This window comes from Salmo trutta, chromosome 12 (genome assembly GCF_901001165.1).
Source record: "Salmo trutta chromosome 12, fSalTru1.1, whole genome shotgun sequence".
In the NCBI taxonomy this organism is placed as follows: Eukaryota; Metazoa; Chordata; class Actinopteri; order Salmoniformes; family Salmonidae; genus Salmo; species Salmo trutta.
Window position 1 is genome coordinate 45,465,581 of NC_042968.1, and position 25,800 is coordinate 45,491,380.

General features: G+C 42.6%; 1 protein-coding gene and 1 pseudogene across 1 annotated transcript; both read left to right on the forward strand.

Moving 5' to 3' along the window:
- The window catches only part of LOC115202551 (transient receptor potential cation channel subfamily M member 5-like), a 40,138-nt pseudogene extending 24,572 nt beyond the window's left edge, over nt 1–15,566 (forward strand).
- Nucleotides 8,201–10,064, forward strand: LOC115203636 (general transcription factor II-I repeat domain-containing protein 2-like). Its single transcript, XM_029768521.1, has 2 exons — nt 8,201–9,200; nt 9,351–10,064. Exons 1-2 carry the CDS (start codon nt 8,393–8,395, stop codon nt 9,941–9,943), a joined length of 1,401 nt encoding a protein of 466 aa, XP_029624381.1. The 5' UTR covers nt 8,201–8,392; the 3' UTR covers nt 9,944–10,064.
- Nucleotides 15,567–25,800: the final 10,234 nt, after the last annotated feature.

Sequence of the window (25,800 nt, forward strand, 5' to 3'; positions counted from 1 at the left end):
TGTGTTTTATGGGGCGATGTGCCCTCTGCTGGTTTCAGTGTTGATAGGTGTGTTTTATGGGGCGATGTGCCCTCTGCTGGTTTCAGTGTTGATAGGTGTGTTTTATGGGGCGATGTGCCCTCTGCTGGTTTCAGTGTTGATAGGTGTGTTTTATGGGGCGATGTGCCCTCTGCTGGTTTCAGTGTTGATAGGTGTGTTTTATGGGGCGATGTGTCCTCTGCTGGTTTCAGTGTTGATAGGTGTGTTTTATGGGGTGATGTGTCCTCTGCTGGTTTCAGTGTTGATAGGTGTGTTTTATGGGGTGATGTGCCCTCTGCTGGTTTCAGTGTTGATAGGTGTGTTTTATGGGGTGATGTGTCCTCTGCTGGTTTCAGTGTTGATAGGTGTGTTTAATGGGGTGATGTGCTCTCTGCTGGTTTCAGTGTTGATAGGTGTGTTTTATGGGGTAATGTTCCCTCTGCTGGTTTCAGTGTTGATAGGTGTGTTTAATGGGGTGATGTGCTCTCTGCTGGTTTCAGTGTTGATAGGTGTGTTTTATGGGGTGATGTGTCCTCTGCTGGTTTCAGTGTTGATAGGTGTGTTTTATGGGGTGATGTGCCCTCTGCTGGTTTCAGTGTTGATAGGTGTGTTTTATCGGGTGATGTGTCCTCTGCTGGTTTCAGTGTTGATAGGTGTGTTTAATGGGGTGATGTGCTCTCTGCTGGTTTCAGTGTTGATAGGTGTGTTTTATCGGGTGATGTGTCCTCTGCTAGTTTCAGTGTTGATAGGTGTGTTTTATGGGGTAATGTTCCCTCTGCTGGTTTCAGTGTTGATAGGTGTGTTCTACACTTTCACAGAAGTAAGGCCAAACACATTTAATTAAATGGTTGCCCTTTAAACATTTCTTTTGCAGGATTATAGCAAAATAATGTTCTCAATTTTACAGTAAAACGATTCACAACATCCTCTCGGATTATGGCTGAACTACCTCTTTTAACCTCCCCAAGAGACTAAAATGTGCTCGCCTCACTTGAAAAAAATTATATGTTAAACATGCAATACAATTAGTATGGCCTATGTAATACAATTAGTATGGCCTATGTAATACAATTAGTATGGCCTATGTAATACAATTAGTATGGCCTATGTAATACAATTAGTATGGCCTAAGATAAGGTTGTGTGATAGGTTGGTAACAGCGATCATGGTTTGTCCCAGGGGTTCCTCACTAAGATCTGGTGGGGGGCGATGACTACAGACACAGCCATCTCCAAACTGGTGCTGTCTTTCTTCTGTCCCCCTCTCATCTGGACCAACCTCATCAAGTTCAGGTCACCACAGAAATCTAGCTTCATATTGTCAATGTTGTCAGTCATTTCCACAGTGCGGTAGGAACCGTAAGAAAGTATGTCTGTTGTTGAAGCACAGTGTGTGTGTGTGTGTGTGTGTGTGTGTGTGTGTGTGTGTGTGTGTGTGTGTGTGTGTGTGTGTGTGTGTACGCGTCCGTGTGTGTGTGTGTGTGTGTGTGTGTATATGCGTCCGTGTGTGTGTGTATGCGCCCGTTTGTGTATGTGTGTATGTGCATGCATCGGCCCTGTCCTCGTCTGTGTAGTCATGTTATCTCTATGTGTGTAATGATGCAGTGATGAGGAGCTAGACAGTCGTGGTGGAGGAGAGGAGCAGTATGTGGAGCTAGACAGTCTGGACACAGAAAAGGCCCTGCTACTAACAGACAATGACCCTTTGTGAGTTATAAAACCATTTATTCTACTATACCTGCTGTTTATAAAGGGACATAAAGTGTAGTCAACTTTGTTCTAAGGGCAGAAAGAATCTGATTGGTTTAGGGCAGAACAAATATGATTGGTTTCTAGGTCAATGGGCAGAGTTTAACAGATGCACAACTTTTGAAAACATGGCGGACGTTTGAACTGAGAATATTGTAAATAAAACTTTGAGTTACAAGTTGTAACATTTTGAAATCATTATTGTGTTACAGTAGTCATACAAATGTGACAACACCTCTAAAATACAGCTGGTCTCATGACTTGAAGGAAAGAGCAAAATAGAGCTAGCTAGCTTGGTCTCAAATATACCAGTAAATCAGCTCCCACTTTCCTTATCAAAATATTTCGTTTTATAAGCTATATGAACTTAACAATTGGAATGGACAGTTATGTTTCCCTGAGGGCAGAAACATAAAATGTTAAGCTATATGTAGCTTAGCTAAGCAGGGCACTACTTCCTACTAAGGTTGAATTATAAAATAGAAATAGCTAGCAAGCTAGGTCAAAAATCTGCCAGTAGGTCAGTTAACATTTATTTTATTAAAAGTTTAGTTGAATAAGCTATATAAACAATTGTTCTGCCCTAAACCAATCAGATTATGTATGTCCTTAGAACAAAGTTGACTACACTTCATGTCAACCTGCCTTTTAGCAGCCTTGTGAGCCAGCCAGTTTGGTAATACGAGGCTAGAAGTTTGTGGACTGTTGAAGAACACTGTATATTAAAAAATTCTATTCAAGTAAAATTCCCAATTTTCAATTTGTTGTATGGTGTTCCAGAGACTCAGGTGGTCCTCCTGGTGGCATGGAGGGCCAGAGCAGTGCAGCCGTGTGGTGGCGTTTCCTGCTGCGTCGCTGGCGTCGCTTCTGGAGCGCCCCGGTCACTGTGTTCCTAGGCAACGTCATCATGTACTTTGCCTTCCTCATCCTGTTCACCTACGTGCTCCTGCTGGACTTTCGTCCTCCGCCCCCCGCGGGTCCTGGGGCCCCTGAGATCATGCTCTACTTCTGGGTCTTCACCCTGGTGCTGGAGGAGCTGAGACAGGTATGTTGACGTCACAGGCTGGATCTGAACTCGGGTCTCCCACGAGAAAAACCAACGTCTTAATTGTTAGACCAAGAGGAAATGTCCTTGTAGGGCTGAGGGTGACACTGGCAAAGCTACCTCAGGAGACCATGAGCCCAACTCATGTCATCATCATTGACATCACTTCCCATGGGTTTTGATTTACATTTGTTTGAGTTGTCAACTAACGTGAATTCAATGTGAAATTTAAATTAAAAAATGACCATGTCATTGGATTAAGGTTAAAAGTTGGGGTGAATTTTTTTTCACGTAATTTTTTGTTGTTGAAATTACGTGGAAACATCATTGATTCAACCAGTTTTTGCCTAGTGGGCTCCCGAGTGGCGCAGCGGTCTAAGGCACTGCATCTCAGTGTAAGATGCGTCACTACATTACCTGGTTTGAATCCAGGCTGTATCTCATCCTGCCGTGATTGGGAGTCCCATACGGCGACGCACAATTGGCCCAGCGTCGTCTGAGTTAGGGTTTGGCTGGGGTAGGCCGTCATTGTAAATAAGAATTTGTTCTTAACTGACTTGCCTAGTTAAATAAAGGTTACATAGCACAATATGTGTGTCTGAAATGGCACCCTATTCCCTACATACTGAACTACTTTCGACAAGGGCCCTGTTCAGAACACTAAGTAGTGCACTAAGGAATAGGGTTCCATTTCAGTGCTTCTCAACTCTGTTCCTCAGGTACTCTTATCAGCTGTTGATAAGTTGCATCAGGTGTGCGGCTAGACAAAATATGTGCAGCGTTGAGGATACTCGTGGACTGTTGCTGAGGAGAAATCTATTTTTAGCCTGGGGAAATTTGACATAAATTACTCAAACTACCTGGAAATATACACAAATAGAATGATACTGCTAATTGTGATGTTCTAAAAGAGTGAACTAACACTTTATTGACCTGGGTGATGCAGAGTTTCTTCACAGACGAAGACATGAGCATCCTGAAGAAATTCAAGCTGTACGTGGAGGACAACTGGAACAAGTGTGACATGGTGGCCATCTCACTCTTCGTAATCGGTGTGTCCTGCAGGTGAGCAGAGTCCTCTTCCTCTCTTGCAACCAACAAAGTTCCATCTATATGCAGATGATACAGTTATATATTCATGTGCTCCTTCTCTGGGTCAGGCTGTTGAAGAGCTCCAGACTGCTTTTCAGTCACTGCAGGCCTCACCTTATGGTCTCAAACTGGTCTTTAATATACAAAGAAAAATACATTCATGACCTTTACCAGAGCTAGAAGTCTGCCAGAGAAGGTTAGCATTGTCACATCTGGTGGCTTAGCCATTGAAAAAGTGTCATCCTACAAATACCTAGGTATTTGGTTGGATAACAAGTTGTCCTTTAAAGTTCATGTGGATAATCTTGTGACAAAGCTTAAATTGAAATTGGGTTTTTATTTTCGTAATAAGGCTTGCTTCCCGCTTATGGCTAGAAAGAAGCTTGTTCAGGCCACTTTTCTCTCTGTAATTGATTATGGTGACTTGTTGTATATGCATGCAGCCTCCTCTGTCTTACAGAGACTGGACTCTGTTTATCATGCATCCTTGCGCTTTATTACAAATGCCAAGTCACTCACCCACCATTGCACATTGTTCCAAATGGTAGGTTGGACTTCACTTTATATGCACAGAAAGATACATTTGTATGTGTTCATCTACAAAGCCCTTTTGGGTAAACTCCCTCTTTACGTCTGTAGTCTGGTCTCCTTCACCACCAGCAGTTACCATACCTGGTCTGCTAGGTGGTTGCTACTTAAAGTCCCCAGGACATTCACAGTATTAGGCAAGACTGCCTTCTCTTCTTGTGCACCAGAGGCATGGAATAATCTACAATCCATGCTTCATCTAGATATGTTAGTGCCACTGAATGAATTTAAAATATTGATGAGAGACTCTGTTACGGAGGAGTGTAAATGCTTTTTTTTAGGCTGGATCATGTTGTTGTATTGTATTGTTGTACATTTTAATGATGTAATGTATTGATTGTTACTGCCTTCTTGGCCAGGTCTCCCTTGAAAAAGAGGCTCTGGGTCTCAATGGGCTTTTCCAAAAAAATTTAATATACAGGTGTAGGATCTTAATTTGACCGGTTTCGTTGCAAGAGTAAAATAACCCTGCAGCAGGAGGATTTTATTAAAAAAGTGACGATTTCTAACAAGAAATTAGTTTTCATAGGCTACAGTAGGTAGGCTATATGATAGGCTACAGTAGGTAGGATATATGATAGGCTACAGTAGGCTATAGTTGTGGTGTGATATCTAGTGATAGAAAGAGAACTGCTGATTTTCAGTAAATTTACTGTATGAAGTGACATTGCTAGTGACATTAACTCCGTACAGCTGGGGTATTCAAATCTGACCCTACAAGGTCCGGGGACTACTGCTGCTTTGGTCTTCTACCTGATAATTCATTGCATCCACCTGGTGTCCCAGGTCTTAATCAGTTCCTGATTAGGGGGAGGAGAATTTTTAAACATTTACAAAAAATCTGTGGAACTGGCTTCGAGGTCCAGATTTGAATTTGAGGGCCATAGTTTAATATAGGACTAATATAGGATGTAATTATGACAGGATGGTGAAAGACACGTATGAGGCGGGACGAACAGTTCTGGCGCTGGACTTCATGGTGTTCACACTGCGTCTAATCCACATCTTCGCCATCCACAAGCAAATGGGGCCCAAGATCATCATTGTGGAGAGGATGGTAAAGTAGAGAACTGTTCAAAAGACAAACATGTATGACCCACAAAGCATGACCCATAAATACAATGTAGCCCAACTAAACCACATTTAGAAAACGCTAATGTATTTGTGTATCAGGGTTGAGGTCAATTCCATTTCAATTCCAGTCAATTCAGAAAGTAAATCAAATTTTAAAAAACAAAACATTTGTAATTGATTATTATTATTTTTCATCGTAATTGTAATTCCAGTGTACTTCTTGAATCTTCTTCTTCTTGAATCTTCTTGAAAAGACCATGGTGCTTGCCTACGGAGCTGTGAGGGGAACGGCACCTCCATACCTTCAGGCTCTGATCAGGCCCTACACCCAAACAAGGGCACTGCGTTCATCCACCTCTGGCCTGCTGGCCCCCCTACCTCTGAGGAAGCACGGTTCCCGCTCAGCCCAGTCCAAACTGTGTGCTGCTCTGGCACCCCAATGGTGGAACACGCTCCCTCACGACGCCAGGACAGCGGAGTCAATCACCACCTTCCGGAGACACCTGAAACCCCACCTCTTTAAGGAATACCTGGGATAGGATAAGTAATCCTTCTATCCCCCCCCTTAAAAGATTTAGATGCACTATTGTAAAGTGGTTGTTCCACTGGATATCATAAGGTGAATGCACCAATTTGTAAGTCGCTCTGGATAAGAGCGTCTGCTAAATGACTTAAATGTAAATGTAAATGTTTATATGTAGTTTACATGTAGATCTGTTTTCATGTCATTTACATGTGGTTCCGTTTACATGTAGTTTACATGTGGTTCCTTTGTCATGTAGTTTTCATGTTGTTCAGTTTACATGTAGTTTACATGTAGTTCAGTTTACATGTAGTTTACATGTAATTCAGTTCAGCACTGCTTTGCTTTATCTTGGCCAGGTCGCAGTTGTAAATGAGAACTTGTTCTCAACTGGCCTTCCTGGTTAAATAAAGGTGAAATAAAAATAATAATAAAAAAAAAGATGTAGTTCAGTTTACTTGTAGTGTACATGTAGTTAAGTTTACTTGTAGTTTACATGTAGTTCAGTTTACTTGTAGTTTACATGTAGTTCAGTTTACTTGTAGTTTACATGTAGTTCAGTTTACAAGTAGTTTACATGTAGTTTACATGTTGTTGAGTTACATGTAGTTTACATGTTGTTGAGTTTACATGTAGTTCAGTTTCATTGTAGTTTACATGTAGTTCAGTTTACATGTAGTTTACATGTAGTTCAGTTTCATTGTAGTTTACATGTAGTTCAGTTTACATGTAGTTTACATGTAGTTCAGTTTACATGTAGTTTACATGTAGTTCAGTTTCGTTCAGTGGTACATTTTGAAGAACTATCGAATGTAATCTTCCCAGTGGCACGGATGCCCGAGACCAACTGCACCACGGTGATAGAGGAGATCATCATGGGAACTCTGCCCCCTTGTCCCAACATTTACGCCAACTGGCTTGTCATCCTACTGCTGGTCATCTTCTTACTGGTTATCAACGTTCTGCTGCTCAACCTCCTCATCGCCATGTTCAGGTCAGACTCAACACACACGCTACTCTGCAGCTCAGTTGGTAGAACATGGGGCTTGACAACGACAAGATAGTGGGTTAAATTCTCGGAACCACCCGTATGTAAAATGAAAACATCTGCTAAATGGCAAATATGTACAAGGTCAGACTTAACACACACGTGTTACTCAGGCCAGTCATCACCCAGGAAAGAATAGTTTACTCTGATGAGGGAGACTCCAAAAACATGTCCCAATTCAGGGCCGAATTCAATGATCATGTGCTGCAAGAACAGAGGTTTTGGATGTATTCATTGACATCCACTGTGTGAAACCAAAATAAACTTGCATGCACAATCATTGAAACATACTTTTGTTTTGTTTTCTTTGACCCAGAACAGCTGGGTAAAAGTTTTGTTTGAACAAAGCCTATAGACCCACAGAGCTTTTAATGATTGACAGGAAGAGTCCGGCCTGAACTGTGACTGTCTCACACAACCATCTGTTATGATTATTAATAATAATAATAATAATGAATAAGGTTGTATATTTCACGGGCATACACAATTCAACTGTCTCTTTACCTTGGATTAACACAGAAAAAAGATCAATACTTACTCACATGTATCTCATGCAGTGTATTCTCACTGTGATCTTTCCTCCACCTGCGTACCTACAGCTACACATTCCAGGTGGTGCAGGGCAACACGGACATCTTCTGGAAGTTCCAGAGGTACAACCTGATCGTGGAGTACCACAGCCGGCCAGCCTTAGCCCCGCCCTTCATCATCATCAGCCACTGCTCCCAGCTCCTCCTCAGCCTGGTCAAGAGGCCTGAGCCCAAACTGGAGCAGCTAGGTAGGGCCAGAAACAGACGTATTTACATCGCATACATACAGACATGTCTAGTTATGTAGGTACATAGTTACATTCATATACAGTACATGTGTTTTTATACATTGTCGGTTGCAGCAGCCCTACTGCACATCGTAGTGTGAACGTACACAACACAATTCAGTTTAATATGAAACATAACACACATGGAGAGTATACAGGTCCTTACACCGTGTTGTTGGTGCTAGTACATAGATCATGGGTGTCAAACTCTGGCCCGCGGGGTAATTATATTTGGCCCGCAAGACAATACCAAATTACTACTAGAGCTGGCCCGCCGGTATTATACAGCGCATTCACCGCTAATACTACGAATCCCATAATGCTCTGCTGTTGTTTTCGCGCGCCAATCAGGACAGGACCCAGAAACGCCCTCTCCTCTGTGACAGTAGTCATAGCAACATAGACGCTACAACTGTCAGCGCGCTATCCCTTCCCAAAAATGGCGAAAAGAAAGGCAGAAAACAGGAGCTTTCTGGACAAGTGGGAGGCAGAATATCTGTTTACATATGTAAAAGACAAACCTGTTTGTCTTGTTTGTGGAGTCAACGTGGCTGTAAGTAAGGAGTACAACATTAGACGACACTATGAAACGAAACACCATGACAAATACAAGGACCTGGACATGACTCAAAGGAGCCAGAAAGTAGAGGAGATGAAAAGAAGTTTGGTTTCACAACAGAATATGTTCAAAAAAGCCACATCACAAAGTGAGGCTGCTGTAAAGGCTAGTTATATAGTGGCAGCAGAGATCGCAAAATCAGCCCGGGCCTTTAATGAGGGAGAGTTCGTGAAAAAGTGCATGCTGAAAGTTTGTGACCTCGTATGCCCAGAGAAAAAGCAAGCATTTTCAAACGTGAGCCTGAGCAGGAACACAGTAGCTGATCGCACATGTGATCTTGCCACCAATCTGTATGACCAGCTGATGGAAAAGGGAAAAGATTTCGTTGCGTTCTCCCTCGCTGTGGATGAGAGCTGCGACGCATCTGATACTGCTCAGCTGTCATTCTTCATCCGTGGAGTGGACTCAAATCTGTGTGTTACGGAGGAGCTATTGGGATTCAAATCAATGCATGGCACAACCACAGGAAAGGAAATCTTTGAGGAGGTTTCCAAATATGTAACTGAAATAAAGCTGCCGTGGGATAAACTCGTTGGATTAACGACAGATGGTGCGCCAGCGATGTGCGGTAAAAAGAGTGGACTGGTGGGCATGGTTCGGGAGAAGATGCGGGAAGAGAACTGTGCAGGTGAGCTAACTGTTTACCACTGCATCATACATCAGGAATCACTGTGTGCCAAAGCCCTAAAGATGGAACATGTTATGACCACAGTAACACAGGTAGTTAACTTTATAAGAGCCAAAGGTCTGAATCACCGCCAGTTTAATTTTTTTCTAGAGGAGTGTGGTTCGGAATACGCAGACGTGCCGTATCACACAGAGGTGAGATGGCTAAGCAGAGGAAAAGTACTGAACAGATGTTTCGAGCTGCGTGAGGAAATATGTCAATTCCTGGAAACCAAAGGGAAGGATACAGCAGAGCTCCAGGAGCAAAAGTTTCTGTGTGAGCTGGCCTTTCTCTGTGACATCTCGAGCCATCTCGATGCGCTGAACCTGCAGCTTCAGGGGCGGGGGCGCATCATCACAGACATGTACGCTGCAGTGAGGGCCTTTAAAACTAAACTGTGCCTGTGGGAGAATCAGATGCTGCAAGGAAACCCTTGCCATTTTCCCTGCTGCCAAACCATAAAAGCGCAGATCTCTACCGCCGTGTTCCCATGCGCACAGTTTGCTGAAAAACTCAGTGTTCTCGCCGCTGAGTTTAGCCGGCGATTTGCCGACTTCGATGTCCAGAAATGTAGGTTTGAACTGCTTAGTAATCCCTTCGCAGTTGATGTGGAAAATGCACCAACCAACATCCAAATGGAGCTGATTGAACTCCAGTGCAACGACACGCTGAAGTCAAAGTATGATGCTGTGGGCGCCGCATAGTTTCCACGGTTCATCCCTGACACAATGCCTCAGCTCCGCACCCAAGCTGCTCAGATGCTCTCCATGTTCGGCAGCACTTATCTATGCGAGCAACTTTTCTCCTCGATGAAGATGACCAAAACAACTCACAGGAGACGTCTGACTGATGAACACCTTCGCTCGATACTGAGGATTTCTTCAGCTCAGAGCCTGAGCCCAGACATTGATGAACTAGCATCCAAGAAGAGATGCCAGGTATCTGGCTTGGGCACATCAGATTAGATCAGTGTGCAATAATTAACGTTTTCTTTGTGCACTTTTTCTTGCTACAAGGCATGGGCTTGAATGGTTGATTAATTTATTATCATTTTATTTGTAAAATTATTAGCCAGTGGAAAAAGTTTATTTTGGTATTTAAATCAGAAGGCTGCAAATAGAAAAGAGGCATACAATTTTTATTTAAATTTAATTTATTTAATAAATGAATGCCATTGATGTGTTTTTTCATTTGAAATTCGATTTTGCATGTCTCCACTATTAAATTATATATTGTATGGTAATAAGCGATGCTTGTTCCATATTCAATGTTAAAGCAAAACTTGTTTGGGTCCATATTAAAAGGTTCATTTGTTCAATGTTGGCCCGCGACTTTGTTCAGGTTTTACATTTTGGCCCACTGGGTATTTGAGTTTGACACCCCTGACATAGATACTAACAGAGTGGTGTTGGTGCTAGTACATAGATACTAACAGAGTGGTGTTGGTGCTAGTACATAGATACTAACAGAGTGGTGTTGGTGTTAGTATATAGATACTAACAGAGTAGTGTTGGTGCTAGTACATAGATACTAACAGAGTGGTGTTGGTGTTAGTATATAGATACTAACAGAGTAGTGTTGGTGCTAGTACATAGATACTAACAGAGTGGTGTTGGTGCTAGTACATAGATACTAACAGAGTGGTGTTGGTGCTAGTACATAGATACTAACAGAGTGGTGTTGGTGCTAGTACATAGATACTAACAGAGTGGTGTTGGTGTTAGTATATAGATACTAACAGAGTGGTGTTGGTGCTAGTACATAGATACTAACAGAGTGGTGTTGGTGTTAGTATATAGATACTAACAGAGTGGTGTTGGTGCTAGTACATAGATACTAACAGAGTGGTGTTGGTGTTAGTATATAGATACTAACAGAGTAGTGTTGGTGCTAGTACATAGATACTAACAGAGTGGTGTTGGTGCTAGTACATAGATACTAACAGAGTGTTGTTGGTGCTAGTACATAGATACTTACACCGTGTTGTTGGTGCTAGTATATAGATACTAACAGAGTGGTGTTGGTGCTAGTACATAGATACTAACAGAGTGGTGTTGGTGCTAGTACATAGATACTAACAGAGTGGTGTTGGTGCTCGTACATAGATACTAACAGAGTGGTGTTGGTGCTAGTACATAGATACTAACAGAGTGGTGTTGGTGCTAGTACATAGATACTAACAGAGTGGTGTTGGTGCATGTATATAGATACTTACAGAGTGGTGTTGGTGCTAGTACATAGATACTAACAGAGTGGTGTTGGTGCTAGTACATAGATACTAACAGAGTGGTGTTGGTGCTAGTATATAGATACTAACAGAGTGGTGTTGGTGCTAGTATATAGATACTAACAGAGTGGTGTTGATTCTAGTACATAGATACTAACAGAGTGGTGTTGGTTCTAGTATATAGATACTAACAGAGTGGTGTTGGTGCTAGTACATAGATACTAACAGAGTGGTGTTGGTGCTAGTACATAGATACTAACAGAGTGGTGTTGGTTCTAGTATATAGATACTTACAGAGTGGTGTTGGTGCTAGTACATAGATACTAACAGAGTGGTGTTGGTGATAGTATATAGATACTAACTGAGTGGTGTTGGTGCTAGTACATAGATACTAACAAAGTGGTGTTGGTGCTAGTACATAGATACTAACAGATTGGTGTTGGTGCTAGTATATAGATACTAACATAGTGGTGTTGGTGCTAGTACATAGATACTAACAGAGTGGTGTTGGTGCTAGTACATAGATACAGAGTGGTGTTGGTGCTAGTACATAGATACTAACAGAGTGGTGTTGGTGCTAGTATATAGATACTAACAGAGTGGTGTTGGTGCATGTATATAGATACTTACAGAGTGGTGTTGGTGCTAGTACATAGATACTAACAGAGTGGTGTTGGTGCTAGTACATAGATACTAACAGAGTGGTGTTGGTGCTAGTATATAGATACTAACAGAGTGGTGTTGGTGCTAGTATATAGATACTAACAGAGTGGTGTTGATTCTAGTAAATAGATACTAACAGAGTGGTGTTGGTGCTAGTATATAGATACTAACAGAGTGGTGTTGGTGCTAGTACATAGATACTAACAGAGTGGTGTTGGTGTTAGTATATAGATACTAACAGAGTAGTGTTGGTGCTAGAACATAGATACTAACAGAGTGGTGTTGGTGCTAGTACATAGATACTAACAGAGTGGTGTTGGTGCTAGTACATAGATACTAACAGAGTGGTGTTGGTGAATGTATATAGATACTTACAGAGTGGTGTTGGTGCTAGTACATAGATACTAACAGAGTGTTGTTGGTGCTAGTACATAGATACTAACAGAGTGTTGTTGGTGCTAGTACATAGATACTTACACCGTGTTGTTGGTGCTAGTATATAGATACTAACAGAGTGGTGTTGGTGCTAGTACATAGATACTAACAGAGTAGTGTTGGTGCTAGTATATAGATACTAACATAGTGGTGTTGGTGATAGTACATAGATACTAACAGAGTGGTGTTGGTGCTAGTAAATATATACTTACAGATTGTTGTTGGTGCTAGTACATAGATACTAACAGAGTTGTGTTGGTGCTAGTACATAGATACTGACAGAGTGGTGTTGGTGATAGTATATATATACTAACAGAGTGGTGTTGGTGCTAGTACATAGATACTAACAGAGTGGTGTTGGTGCTAGTACATAGATACTAACAGAGTGTTGTTGGTGCTAGTATATAGATACTAACAGAGTGGTGTTGGTGCTAGTACATAGATACTAACATAGTGGTGTTGGTGCTAGTATATAGATACTTACAGAGTGGTGTTGGTGCTAGTACATAGATACTAACATAGTGGTGTTGGTGCTAGTACATAGATACTTACAGAGTGGTGTTGGTGTTGTGTGTTCAGAGAGGGAGCTGCCTGCCGGTCTGGACCAGAGGTTGATGACCTGGGAAGACAGTACAGAAGGAGAATTATCTGGCCAAACTGGAACGGCAGCATCTGGAGAGCAGTGAGGAGAGACTGAAGAGCACCTTTTCCAAGTAACTCTTTCACAATGTTTTGTTTTGTAATGGTATTGATCCATTCCCACCACCTTGTGTGTGCTGTATATTTGTAATTCTTATGAACTACCTTTAAGTCACAGTCTGTATCCTTCATTTATGTCTTTGATATTCAATGTGTTTTTCAAATGTTTTTCTTTGTGACAAAAGGGTTCAGAGCTTATTGAAGATTGTTGGAGGATTCAAGGAGCAAGAGAAGCGAATGTCATCCATGGAAACTCAGGTACAAAAATAGAGAGATATTGATTTATTATGCCTGGCATAATGGAACCAATAGAGTAGTCCCAAAAGTGGAACCTCGGCCGGACAACACTAGTGATGGTACATGTGTGTGTATTATCAAAGGTGTGTAAAAGGTATGCCTCTGTCTCTCCCACCCCCAGGTGAAGTACTGTGGGGAGGTGCTGTCCTGGATCGCTGAGTGCTTTTCCCAGAGTACACTCAAATGTGAGAGAGAGGCCCCCAGAGTTCCATGTGAGTGATGATGCTAATGATGATCATGATGATGCTAGTGATGATGATAATGATGGTGATGATGATAATGATGATAATGATGATACTACTGATGATACTAGTGATGATAATGATGATCATGATGATGATAATGATGATGCTAGTGATGATGATGATGATAATGATGATACTAGTGATGATGATCATGATGATGATAATGTTGAAACTACTGATAATACTAGTGATACTAGTGATTTTGATCATGATAATGATGATACTACTGATGATACTAGTGATGATGATCATGATGATACTGATGATGATGATAATGTTGAAACTACTGATGATACTAGTGATGATACTAGTGATGATGATCATGATAATGATGATACTACTGATGATACTACTGATGATACTACTGATGATACTAGTGATGATGATCATGATGATACTGATGATGATACTAGTGATGATGATACTAGTGATGATGATACTAGTGGTGATACTAGTGATGATGATCATGATGATACTAGTGATGATGCTAGTGATGATACTAGTGATGATGCTGGTGAGAAAACTAGGGATGATGCTAGTGATGATGATCATGATAATACTAGTGATGATGCTAGTGATGATGCTAGTGATGATGCTAGTAATGATACTAGTGATGATACTAGTGATGATGCTAGTGAGGATGCTAGTGAGGATGCTAGTGATTATGCTAGTGATAATGATCATGATGATACTAGTGATGATGCTAGTGATGATACTAGTGATGATGCTAGTGATGATGCTGGTGAGAATACTAGGGATGATGCTAGTGATGATCATGATAATCCTAGTGATGATGCTAGTGATGATACTAGTGAGGATGCTAGTGAGGGTGCGAGTGAGGATGCTAGTGATTATGCTAGTGATAATGATCATGATGATACTAGTGATGATGCTAGTGACAATAATCATGACAGTGATGATACTAGTGATGTTGCTAGTGATTATACTAGTGATGATGCTAGTGAGGATACTAGTAATGATGCTAGTGATGATGATCATTCTGATACTAGTGATGATACTAGTGAGGATACTAGTAATGATGCTAGTGATGATACTAGTGATGATACTAGTGATGATACTAGTGAGGATACTAGTGATGATGATACTAGTGATGATACTAGTGATGATGATACTAGTGATGATGCCAGTGATGATACTAGTGATGATACTAGTGATGGTACTAGTGATGGTAATAGTGGTGATACTAGTGATGATCATGATCATACTAGAGGTTTTTTACAACAATATACTGTGGATGCTAGTGGTTACAATGACTGGTGATGAAGTCAATTCATAGTATAGAAGTGTGAACTTGTGATTTTTTGCTGTTGTTAACCTAGTGGTTATAAGTGATTTGCAGGTATGAAGCATTGTTGACAAAGTGGGTGTGTGTTCTGGGTGGGGTGTACAGAGAGGAACTGTCTGTTAAAGCAGCATAGTCTAAATGTCAATCTTTCTTATAGCTGTCAAGGCTACTGGTGTCACAGCTGTGAAGGCCGGCGTTTCCAGAGATCCCCCTCAGAATGTGTCAGACAAGGAGATCGAACCAGAGGAGAGAGGTTAAACTAGGCCCCTCAGGATACGGAGCCAACAAGAGGTTTCCTTACATCGACCAATAACATCCACATCAAAAGTAGTGTTTTTGTAATATGAATCCCAGCCTGGAAATCGAACCACAAATTTTCTGAACGTTTTTAGTTTTCTAGTTGAGACATGACTGAATCTGAATCCAAAGTGCCTTATTAAAATGAACAGCCTTGATCCAAATGTGTCTGACTGTGATTTGTGATGTACCCAAGTTTCTACTCAAGAGTGCCACCACCAATACATTAGCAAATATCTCAGTACCAATAATAATTTACAAGTGACAAATATAGTGTAAACATTGTTAATGTTGTAAATGACTATTGTAGCTGGAAACGGCAGATTTTTTATGGAATATCTACATAGGCGTACAGAGGCCCATTATCAGCAACCATCACTCCTGTGTTCCAATGGCACGTTGTGTTAGCTAATCAAAGTTGATCATTTTAAAAGGCTAATTGATCATTAGAAAACCCTTTTGCAATTATATTAGCACAGCTGAAAACTGTTGTTCTGATTAAAGAAGCAATAAAACTGGCCTTCTTTAGCCTAGTTGAGTATCTGGAGCATCAGCATTTGTGGGTTCGATTACAGACTCAAAATGGCCAGAAACAAAGAACTTTCTTCTGAAATTCATCAGTCTTGTTCTGAGAAATGAAGACTATTCCATGCGAGAAATTGCCAAGAAACTGAAGATCTCGTACAAAGCTGTGTACTATTGCCTTCCCAGAACAGAGTTCCTCTGTCCAGCACAAAGCAGATAATTCAATCAATGTTCTTACTGGTCCTAGAGTACGATGACATCATCTATATGAATGCAGCTGCCCCTTCATTAAAGCCTTTAGATTAATTTGACCATAGAGCCCTTTGTTTTATTATGGGTACAGGTTCAGTACACATCCCTGCATTCTCTATTATAAAGTAGACTGACCCTCTTTGAGGTCACGTAGGTGAATTCATTGCTCTCTTTGCCTTTATAAAGCTCTTTGACATATTGTAAACTCCCTCTGTATCTAACATCTACTATAACCATTAGACATACGAGTCAGAGATATCATACACAGTCTCAGGGATTGCTAGCTCTGGAAATTTCTTTGGTCTATACAGAGTTAGGTAAATCAGCTCTTTGCCCCTTACTTGTGAAATAAATTCCAAGCTTCTCTAAACATTGATGTTTTGGTGTCTCTAGGTTAATTCAGACTGCTGAATGAGGCCTGTTACAACTTACTTACAAAACCTTTAAAGGAGTTTGTGAAACCATTCAGTCATGGATGTATGTAAGCATATTTAATACATATTGCTTGCTACAGAAGACTACTGTTGTACATTGAATAGCCATTCATCCCTGTTACACCTTGATGTGATGGATCTCTATGTTTATAATCCACAGTGTGAATAGTGGTTTCCATAAAGTTATTAACCCCCTAAACCGGAATCTGAAATGACCTTTATGATCGTTCTAACCCCTGTTACTTTGGGGTTCTATTCCCTCTTTCAAAATCCCCACTGTCTACAAATCTTTAACATTCATGATCCTTCACTATATTTCTCCCTAAACTACCCACAATAACTATTGTCTATTGTTATTCTCAATGACTTCACTGCCAATATGAAAGTTTTATACATAGCTAAATACAATGTTGGAGCCAGTTTTCATGTCTTTGGTTATGCAAACATTTGTTTATTAGATTATATTTCTCATTAAGAATAATGTTGTTTTAATTCTATATGGATCATGCTTTGCTTTGGTCATGTGTTCTCTTATGGGTCAATGATTTTAATTACAATATAGAAATTATGTTCTTGCCTCAATTACTTAGAAGGGCATGTGGTCCCACCCCTTCCATGTGGTCCCACCCCTCCCATGTAGTCCCACCCCTCTCATGTGGTCCCACCCCTCCCATGTGGTCCCACCCCTCTCATGTGGTCCCACCCCTCCCATGTGGTCCCACCCCTCCTATGTAGTCCCACCCCTCCCATGTGGTCCCACCCCCATGCTAATACACTACCAAGCAATGCAAGCAGTTGTGGAATTAACCCCAAAACAGTTGTGTGTCTTTTTGGATCAAGACTTGATCCAGAATACCAATAGACATGATCAGATCCTCTTCCCTATTCAGGCATCATATAATGCACAGCCACATGCAAATCATAAACTCCACCAATAAAACATTGAAAACCTGAACATGACTACCGGCAATGTCATTATTTTCCTCACCATCGATCAATGGCTGAATTGCGTTCTTTTTCTTTATACATGCACCAAGTTTCCAATGTCTGGAGACAATCAACATTGTAAATGAAAAAGACCCAAATAAAACGTATGTAAAAAGACGTGGTCAAAGTATAAAACTTTGCTGTTTTTTTGTTTTTTTTGATACAACAACCAGGTCTTCCATTTGCCAAAACTAGTTAGCCTTACATCCTGAATGTATATGTGCTAGGGGTGGGACTACATAACTAGTTAGCCTTACATCCTGAATGTATATGTGCTAGGGGTGGGACTACATAACTAGTTAGCCTTACATCCTGAATGTATAAACCTATAATTGTCACTTTGGAGTCTGGACTACTGAAGAGATTCTAATGGCGTTCAATCATCTGGCCCGCAGACTTTCTCTTCCAATGTGTACCCAGGCAGGGATGTTCCACTCAGGGCCTGTTCCATCTGACACAGAGCAAGTCCTATCTTAAGCCATTCTGCGAAACGCAGGACAAAATGGCTTAAGATGGTTTTGTCATTGTGTCCCAGACATGAAGGACACAATACACGTGGAATTGGTCTAGGAGACATGTTTTCTGTAGTTTATCTGTGTTAGACGTGGTCTAGGAAACATGTTTTCTGTAGTTTATCTGTGTTAGACGTGGTCTTGGAGACATGTTTTCTGTAGTTTATCTGTGTTAGACGTGGTCTAGGAGACATGTTTTCTGTAGTTTATCTGTATTAGACGTGGTCTAGGAGACATGTTTTCTGTAGTTTATCTGTGTTAGACGTGGCACAGGACAAGTCTAACACTTACTTATACTCAGGCAGACCGACCCCGGAAATTACTTTTTCATATACAAGGGGTCACAAGATACACAGCACAAGATACACAGAAGTTCACTACAACATTCCCCAACTGTTTCACATTTTCTTTCAGTTCAACTACACATCAATCACCAGGACAAACATTTGCTTTACCCCAAAGAAATAGCTGCGCTATGAAGATACATAAGCACTCACTCCATAACGTGAGACCATCCGGACAGGATGTCCATAAAAGGGCATAAACACAGGACACCAAAAATAGATCATCAATCACTTTTTGACACATGCTGTCTACTATATTCTCTCTGCTCTTTAATCCCACCCCTCAGCCACTCTCAGAACATCCCACCTATCACCACAGACCAGCCTCGTTTGGTTTCCATGTGCCATATATTTTTAAAATTGTGCTGTGATGTTTTACATACATTTTGAACGTTTCAAAATCCTATAGTATCCACAGACTGTGAGCTAAAAATGAAAACCTTTCCTACCAGTATTATTATATTATTTATTGACTGACTATGGCTTTCCAAATCACCCAACACTGCTATTTGAAAGGTTAATTTTAAATGGATGTTGTGATTGTTTAACCATTCATGAACCTGTGACCAGAAACAAGCTACATAGGAGCAATACCAGAATAAATGATCTATTGATTCTGTCTCTTCTCAGCAAAATGTACAGAGCTGAGATTGTTGTATGCCCCATATATATATAAAGCGTTCTGTTGGTGGCAAGAATTTTGTATAATAATTTCAATTGAAAAACTTGTGTCGTGGTTAATTTCTGTATTATCAAATGAGGAGAGACAAACTTATCACACAAGTCAGAGTTATACCTAAACTACATTTTTATTCATTTATTAATAAGGAGAGCAGGTCACACACACACACACACACACACACACACACACACACACACACACACACACACACACACACACACACACACACACACACACACACACACACACACACCCACACACACACACAGTGAATGATCTGAGTACTCGATGGCTGGTCGACGAACCACACTTAGATGATTCGTTGAGAGCCCTGAGACAAAGAATACAAACACTTTTTATAGCAAAGATACACACCCTTAGTCTACATGACAAACAACAGATGTGTGGAATGGGTCACAACGTGAGACTTGATAAATGAGAAAGGAGTATCCCCCAGCCAAATAGCATTTGCTATGAAGACTTGTCTTATTGTATAGAGTTTGGCCCCTAAGACAAGGCTCTGATCTCGTCCCTGGTACTTCATAGTACAGAAACTCATTCTATGGCATAAATCAATTGTCAACTCCAGATGCCCCTATCTCAAGTAAAACCCATGTCCTTGACCACACGCCTAGAAAAGCTCACGGATGGGAGTGAGCCTCTGGGTCATACACTATCCCAGGATAGGTGCAACATCAGAGATGACATACAATGGTTCCAGACAATACCCCACACATCCTGTCTCAGACCTTATCTCCCCCAAGGCCTAACTCAGAAGACCAAGCACAGATGAGTGTTCTAAAACCACTATTCTACTCCATAAAAACAATCATTTGATGCAATAACAGTATTATAACATCATCTTGTAATTTCGCTCTCACACTCGGAAGTGTTGAATCAAGTGTTGTTTTTTTGTACCAGTTCATAAACCATGTGCCATGGAATCAGTACATCGAAAATCTCTTCCTATTTATTTTGCAACCTGTATGGCGCAGCTGTCAACATTTCTGTCCTCAAATGAAACTGGTATATTTTTCTATTTATTATCTATCCTGTTGCCTAGTCACTTTATCCCTACCTAGTACCTTATTTATTTATTTTTTTACATTTTATTTAACCTTTATTTAACTAGGCAAGTCAGTTAAGAACAAATTCTTATTTACAATGAAAGCCTACCAAAAGGGAAAAGGCCTGCGGGGACGGGGGCTGGGATTAAAAATGTAAATATAGGACAAAACACACATCACGACAAGAGACACCACAACACTACATAAAGAGAGACCTAAGACACATGACAACACAGCATGGTAGAAACACCACATGACAATAACACATGGTAGCAACATAACATGGCAGAAGCACAACATGATAGAAGCACAAAACATGGTACAAACAATATTGGGCAGACAACAGCACAAAGGCAAGAAGGTAGAGACAAGATACAGCAGAATAGAATAGAGTATATACATATGAGATGAGTAATGCAAAATATGTAGACATTATTAAAGTGACTAGTGTTCCATTATTAAAGTGGCCAGTGATTTCCAGTCTATGTATATAGGCAGCAGCCTCTAATGTGCTAGTGATGGCTATTTAACAGTCTGATGGCCTTGAGATAGAAGCTGTTTTTCAGTCTCTCGGTCCCAGCTTTGATGCACCTGTACTGGACTTGCCTTCTGGATGATAGCGGGGTAAACAGGCAGTGGCTCGGGTGGTTGTTGTCCTTGATGATCTTTTTGGCCTTCCTGTGACATCGGGTGCTGTAGGTGTCCTGGAGGGCAGGTAGTTTGCCCCCGGTGATGCGTTGGGCAGACCGCACCACCCACTGCAGAACCCTGTGGTTGTGGGCGGTGCAGATGCAGTACCAGGCGGTGATACAGCCTGACAGCATGCTCTCAATTGCGCATCTGTAAAAGTTTGTGAGGGTTTTAGGTGCCAAGCCAAATTTCTTCAGCCTCCTGAGGTTGAAGAGGTGCTGTTGCGCCTTCTTCACCACACTGTCTGTGTGGGTGGACCATTTCAGTTTGCCAATGATGTGTATGCAGAGGAACTTGAAGCTTTCCACCTTCTTCACTGCGGTCCCATCGATGTGGATAGGGGTGTGCTCCCTCTGTTGTTTCCTGAAGTCCACGATCAGCTCCTTTGTTTTGTTGACATTGAGTAAGAGGTTATTTTCCTGGCACCACACCACGGCTCTGGGCCCTCACCTCCTCCCTGTAGGCTGTCTCATCATTTTTGGTAATCAGGCCTACCATATAGCCATGTTAGTTTTTACTTCCTGTAGATAGCCATGTTAGTTTCTACTCCCTGTATATAGCCATGTTAGTTTCTATTCCCTGTATATAGCCATGTTAGTTTCTACTCCCTGAATATAGCCATGTTAGTTTTTACTTCCTATATATAGCCATGTTAGTTTTTACTCCCTGTATATAGCCATGTTAGTTTCTACTCCCTGTATATAGCCATGATAGTTTCTACTTCCTGTATATAGCCATGTTAGTTTTTACTTCCTGTATATAGCCATGTTAGTTTCTACTCCCTGTATATAGCCATGATAGTTTCTACTTCCTGTATATAGCCATGTTAGTTTTTACTTCCTGTATATAGCCATGATAGTTTCTACTCCCTGTAGATAGGCATGTTAGTTTCTACTTCCTGTATATAGCCATGCTGTCACGGATCCCTTCGGAACTGCTGATTACAAACACCTGGTGCCCATTTCCCAATTATTAGTAATTGTATAAGTGTGCCCTTTGGTTCGCCATTGGACAATGTCCGTTGGTTGTGTGAGTACCTGTGCTGTGTTGTTTTTCGTGCCGCGTGTATTGCGCAGATGTTTACGGGTCTCGTCGTGTGGAATCATTGTGGGCCCCGTGTATTTATTCAAGGTACTCCTCGCTCTTTTGTTTGGGTTTCAACACTGTGTTTTGTATACGTGTTTGTTTGGTCTTCGTCCCCTGTGCCTTTACATGGCACGCTGTAATTTGGGTAAATAAAAAAACATATTACGCATTCCTGCGCCTGTCTCCCGATCACTTTATACCAACGTGACACGTTAGTTTCTATTTCCTGTATATAGCCATGCTATTGTTATTCGTTATTCACTGTGTATTTATTCCTCAAATCACTATTTCTATTTAATCCTTTATCTTTAACTCTGCGGTGTTGGAAAAGGACCAGTCAGGCAGCATTTCTATTTAATCCTTTATCTTTAACTCTGCGGTGTTGGTAAAGGACGAGTCAGGAAGCATTTCACTCTTAGTCTACACCTGTTGTTTACAAAGCATGTGACAAATACAATTTGATTTGGTTAGTGCATTGCAGCTCAGTACGAATCTCATTTGCTAGATTTATTTATTTAACCTTTCTTTAACTAGGCAAGTCAGTTAAGAACAAATTCTTATTTACAATGACGGCCTACCAAAAGGCCTCCTGCGGTGACGGGAGCTGGGATTAAAAATAAAAAATATAGGGCAAAACAAACATCACGACAAGAGAGACAACACTATATAAAGAGAGACCTAAGACAACAACATAGCAAGGCAGCAACACATGACAACACAGCATGGTAGCAACACAAATTGACAACAACATGGCAGCAACACAACATGGCAGCAGCACAACATGGTAGCAGCACAAAACATGGTACAAACATTATTGGGCACAGACAACAGCACAAAGGGCAAGAAGGTAAAGACAACAATATATCATGCGAGTTTCCATGTTTTTGGACATTGATGTTGGACATTCATTACTTCTCAGAGAAAGGCACCCATAGATCCTGCTACAGCCTAACATATTTCAAACAGGACAACATACAGCGCCTTCAGAAAGTATTCACACCCCTTGACTTTTTCCACATTTTCTTGTGTTACAGCCTGAATTTAAAATTGATTAAAATGGCCTACATACAATAATGTCAAAGTGGGATTATGTTTTTCGAAAAATTTTACAAATTAATGATAAAGATACATGTGTCCTTCCTAACTCAGTTGCCGCAGAGAAAGGAAACCACTCATGAATTTCACCATGAGGCCAATGGTGACTTTAAAACACAGAGTTTAATGGCTGTGCTAGGAGAAAACTGAGGATGGATCAACAACACTGTAGTTATTCCACAATACCAACATAACTGACAGAGTGAAAAGAAGGAAGCCTGTACAGAGTAAAAATATTCCAAAACATGCTTCCTGTTTGCAACAAGGCACTAATGTCATACTGCAAAAAATGTGGCAAAGCAATTCAATTTTTTCCCTGAATACAAAGTGTTATGTTTTGGGCAAATCCAATACAACACATTACTAAGTACCACTCTCCATATTTTCAACCACAGTGGCTGCTGCATCATTGTCACGGTTGTCGTCTTCGTCTTCTGACGATAATGCGAAATCGTCATCTGAAAAAGTAGACCAATACGCAGCAGGTACGTGTATGCTCATCTTGAGTTTTATTGACTACAAAAAATGAACGTACAAAAATAACAAAGAAACGAACAACTACAAACAGTCTGGCCAAGCTAAGCTTAACACAGAACAATCACCCACGAATCACAAACAAACACACCCCAATATATGGGACTCTCAATCAAAGGCAGATAGACAACACCTGCCTTCAACTGAGAGTCCCAACCCCAATCAACACAACATAGAAACACACTCACCAGACTACACATTGAAATACATAAACATAGACTATAAACCACAACCCCGGAAATACTACATCAAACACCCTTTAAACAAACACACCACCCTGAACCACATAAAACAAATACCCTCTGTCACGTCCTGACCAATCTACAATACTAATTAACCCTTATACTGGCCAGGACGTGACAGTACCCCCCCCTTAAAGGTGCTAACCCCGGAAGCACCTTTAAAACAAAAAACAAAACAAAAACAACAACCCCAAACAACAAAACAAAAATTCCCCTCTACTAAAGGGAGGGAAGGGAGGGTGGCTGCCGTCAACGACGGCACTGTGCTACACCCCCCCCTCCCCAACCCACCTATATCAGGAGGTGGCTCCGGTTCAGGCCTTTCCCGGCAGTCGGGCCAGTCTGGCAGCTCGGGCAGTCTGGCAACTCGGGACAGTCTGGGCAGTCTGGCCACTCGGGACAGTCTGGGCAGTCTGGCCACTCGGGGCAGTTCAGGGCAGTCTGGCCACTCGGGGCAGTTCAGGGCAGTCTGGCCACTCGGGGCAGTTCAGGGCAGTCTGGCCACTCGGGGCAGTTCAGGGCAGTCTGGCCACTCGGGGCAGTTCAGGGCAGTCTGGCCACTCGGGGCAGTTCAGGGCAGTCTGGCCACTCGGGGCAGTTCAGGGCAGTCTGGCCACTCGGGGCAGTTCAGGGCAGTCTGGCCACTCGGGGCAGTTCAGGGCAGTCTGGCCACTCGGGGCAGTTCAGGGCAGTCTGGCCACTCGGGGCAGTTCAGGGCAGTCTGGCCACTCGGGGCAGTTCAGGGCAGTCTGGCCACTCGGGGCAGTTCAGGGCAGTCTGGCCACTCGGGGCAGTTCAGGGCAGTCTGGCCACTCGGGGCAGTTCAGGGCAGTCTGGCCACTCGGGGCAGTTCAGGGCAGTCTGGCCACTCGGGGCAGTTCAGGGCAGTCTGGCCACTCGGGGCAGTTCAGGGCAGTCTGGCCACTCGGGGCAGTTCAGGGCAGTCTGGCCACTCGGGGCAGTTCAGGGCAGTCTGGCCACTCGGGGCAGTTCAGGGCAGTCTGGCCACTCGGGGCAGTTCAGGGCAGTCTGGCCACTCGGGGCAGTTCAGGGCAGTCTGGCCACTCCGGCAGTTCAGGGCAGTCTGGCCACTCCGGCAGTTCAGGGCAGTCTGGCCACTCCGGCAGTTCAGCGCAGTCTGGCCACACTCCGGCGACTGTTGACTGGCGGGCAGCTCCGACGACTGTTGACTGGCGGGCAGCTCCGACGACTGTTGACTGGCGGGCAGCTCCGACGACTGTTGACTGGCGGGCAGCTCCGACGACTGTTGACTGGCGGGCAGCTCCGACGACTGTTGACTGGCGGGCAGCTCCGACGACTGTTGACTGGCGGGCAGCTCCGACGACTGTTGACTGGCGGGCAGCTCCGACGACTGTTGACTGGCGGGCAGCTCCGACGACTGTTGACTGGCGGGCAGCTCCGACGACTGTTGACTGGCGGGCAGCTCCGACGACTGTTGACTGGCGGGCAGCTCCGACGACTGTTGACTGGCGGGCAGCTCCGACGACTGTTGACTGGCGGGCAGCTCCGACGACTGTTGACTGGCGGGAAGCTCCGACGACTGTTGACTGGCGGGAAGCTCCGACGACTGTTGACTGGCGGGCAGCTCCGACGACTGTTGACTGGCGGGCAGCTCTGGTAATGGTTGACTGGCGGGCAGCTCTGACGACTGTTGACTGCCGGGCCGCACTGACGACTGTTGACTGGCGAGGCTGGGTTCACGCACTTGAAGCCTGGTGCGTGGTGCTGGTACTGGGCGTACCCGATTGTGACCACGCACCTCCATGCTAGTGCGGGGAGCTGGCCTGGGGCTCCATTCTTGCCCCGCAACACTCCCCTTGTGCCCCCCCCTAAAAAATTATTGGGGGTGCCTCTCGGTCTCCCTTACCTCGCCAGCCTTCTTCCGCTGCTTGGTCGTGTGTTGGTGGGGAATTCTGTCACA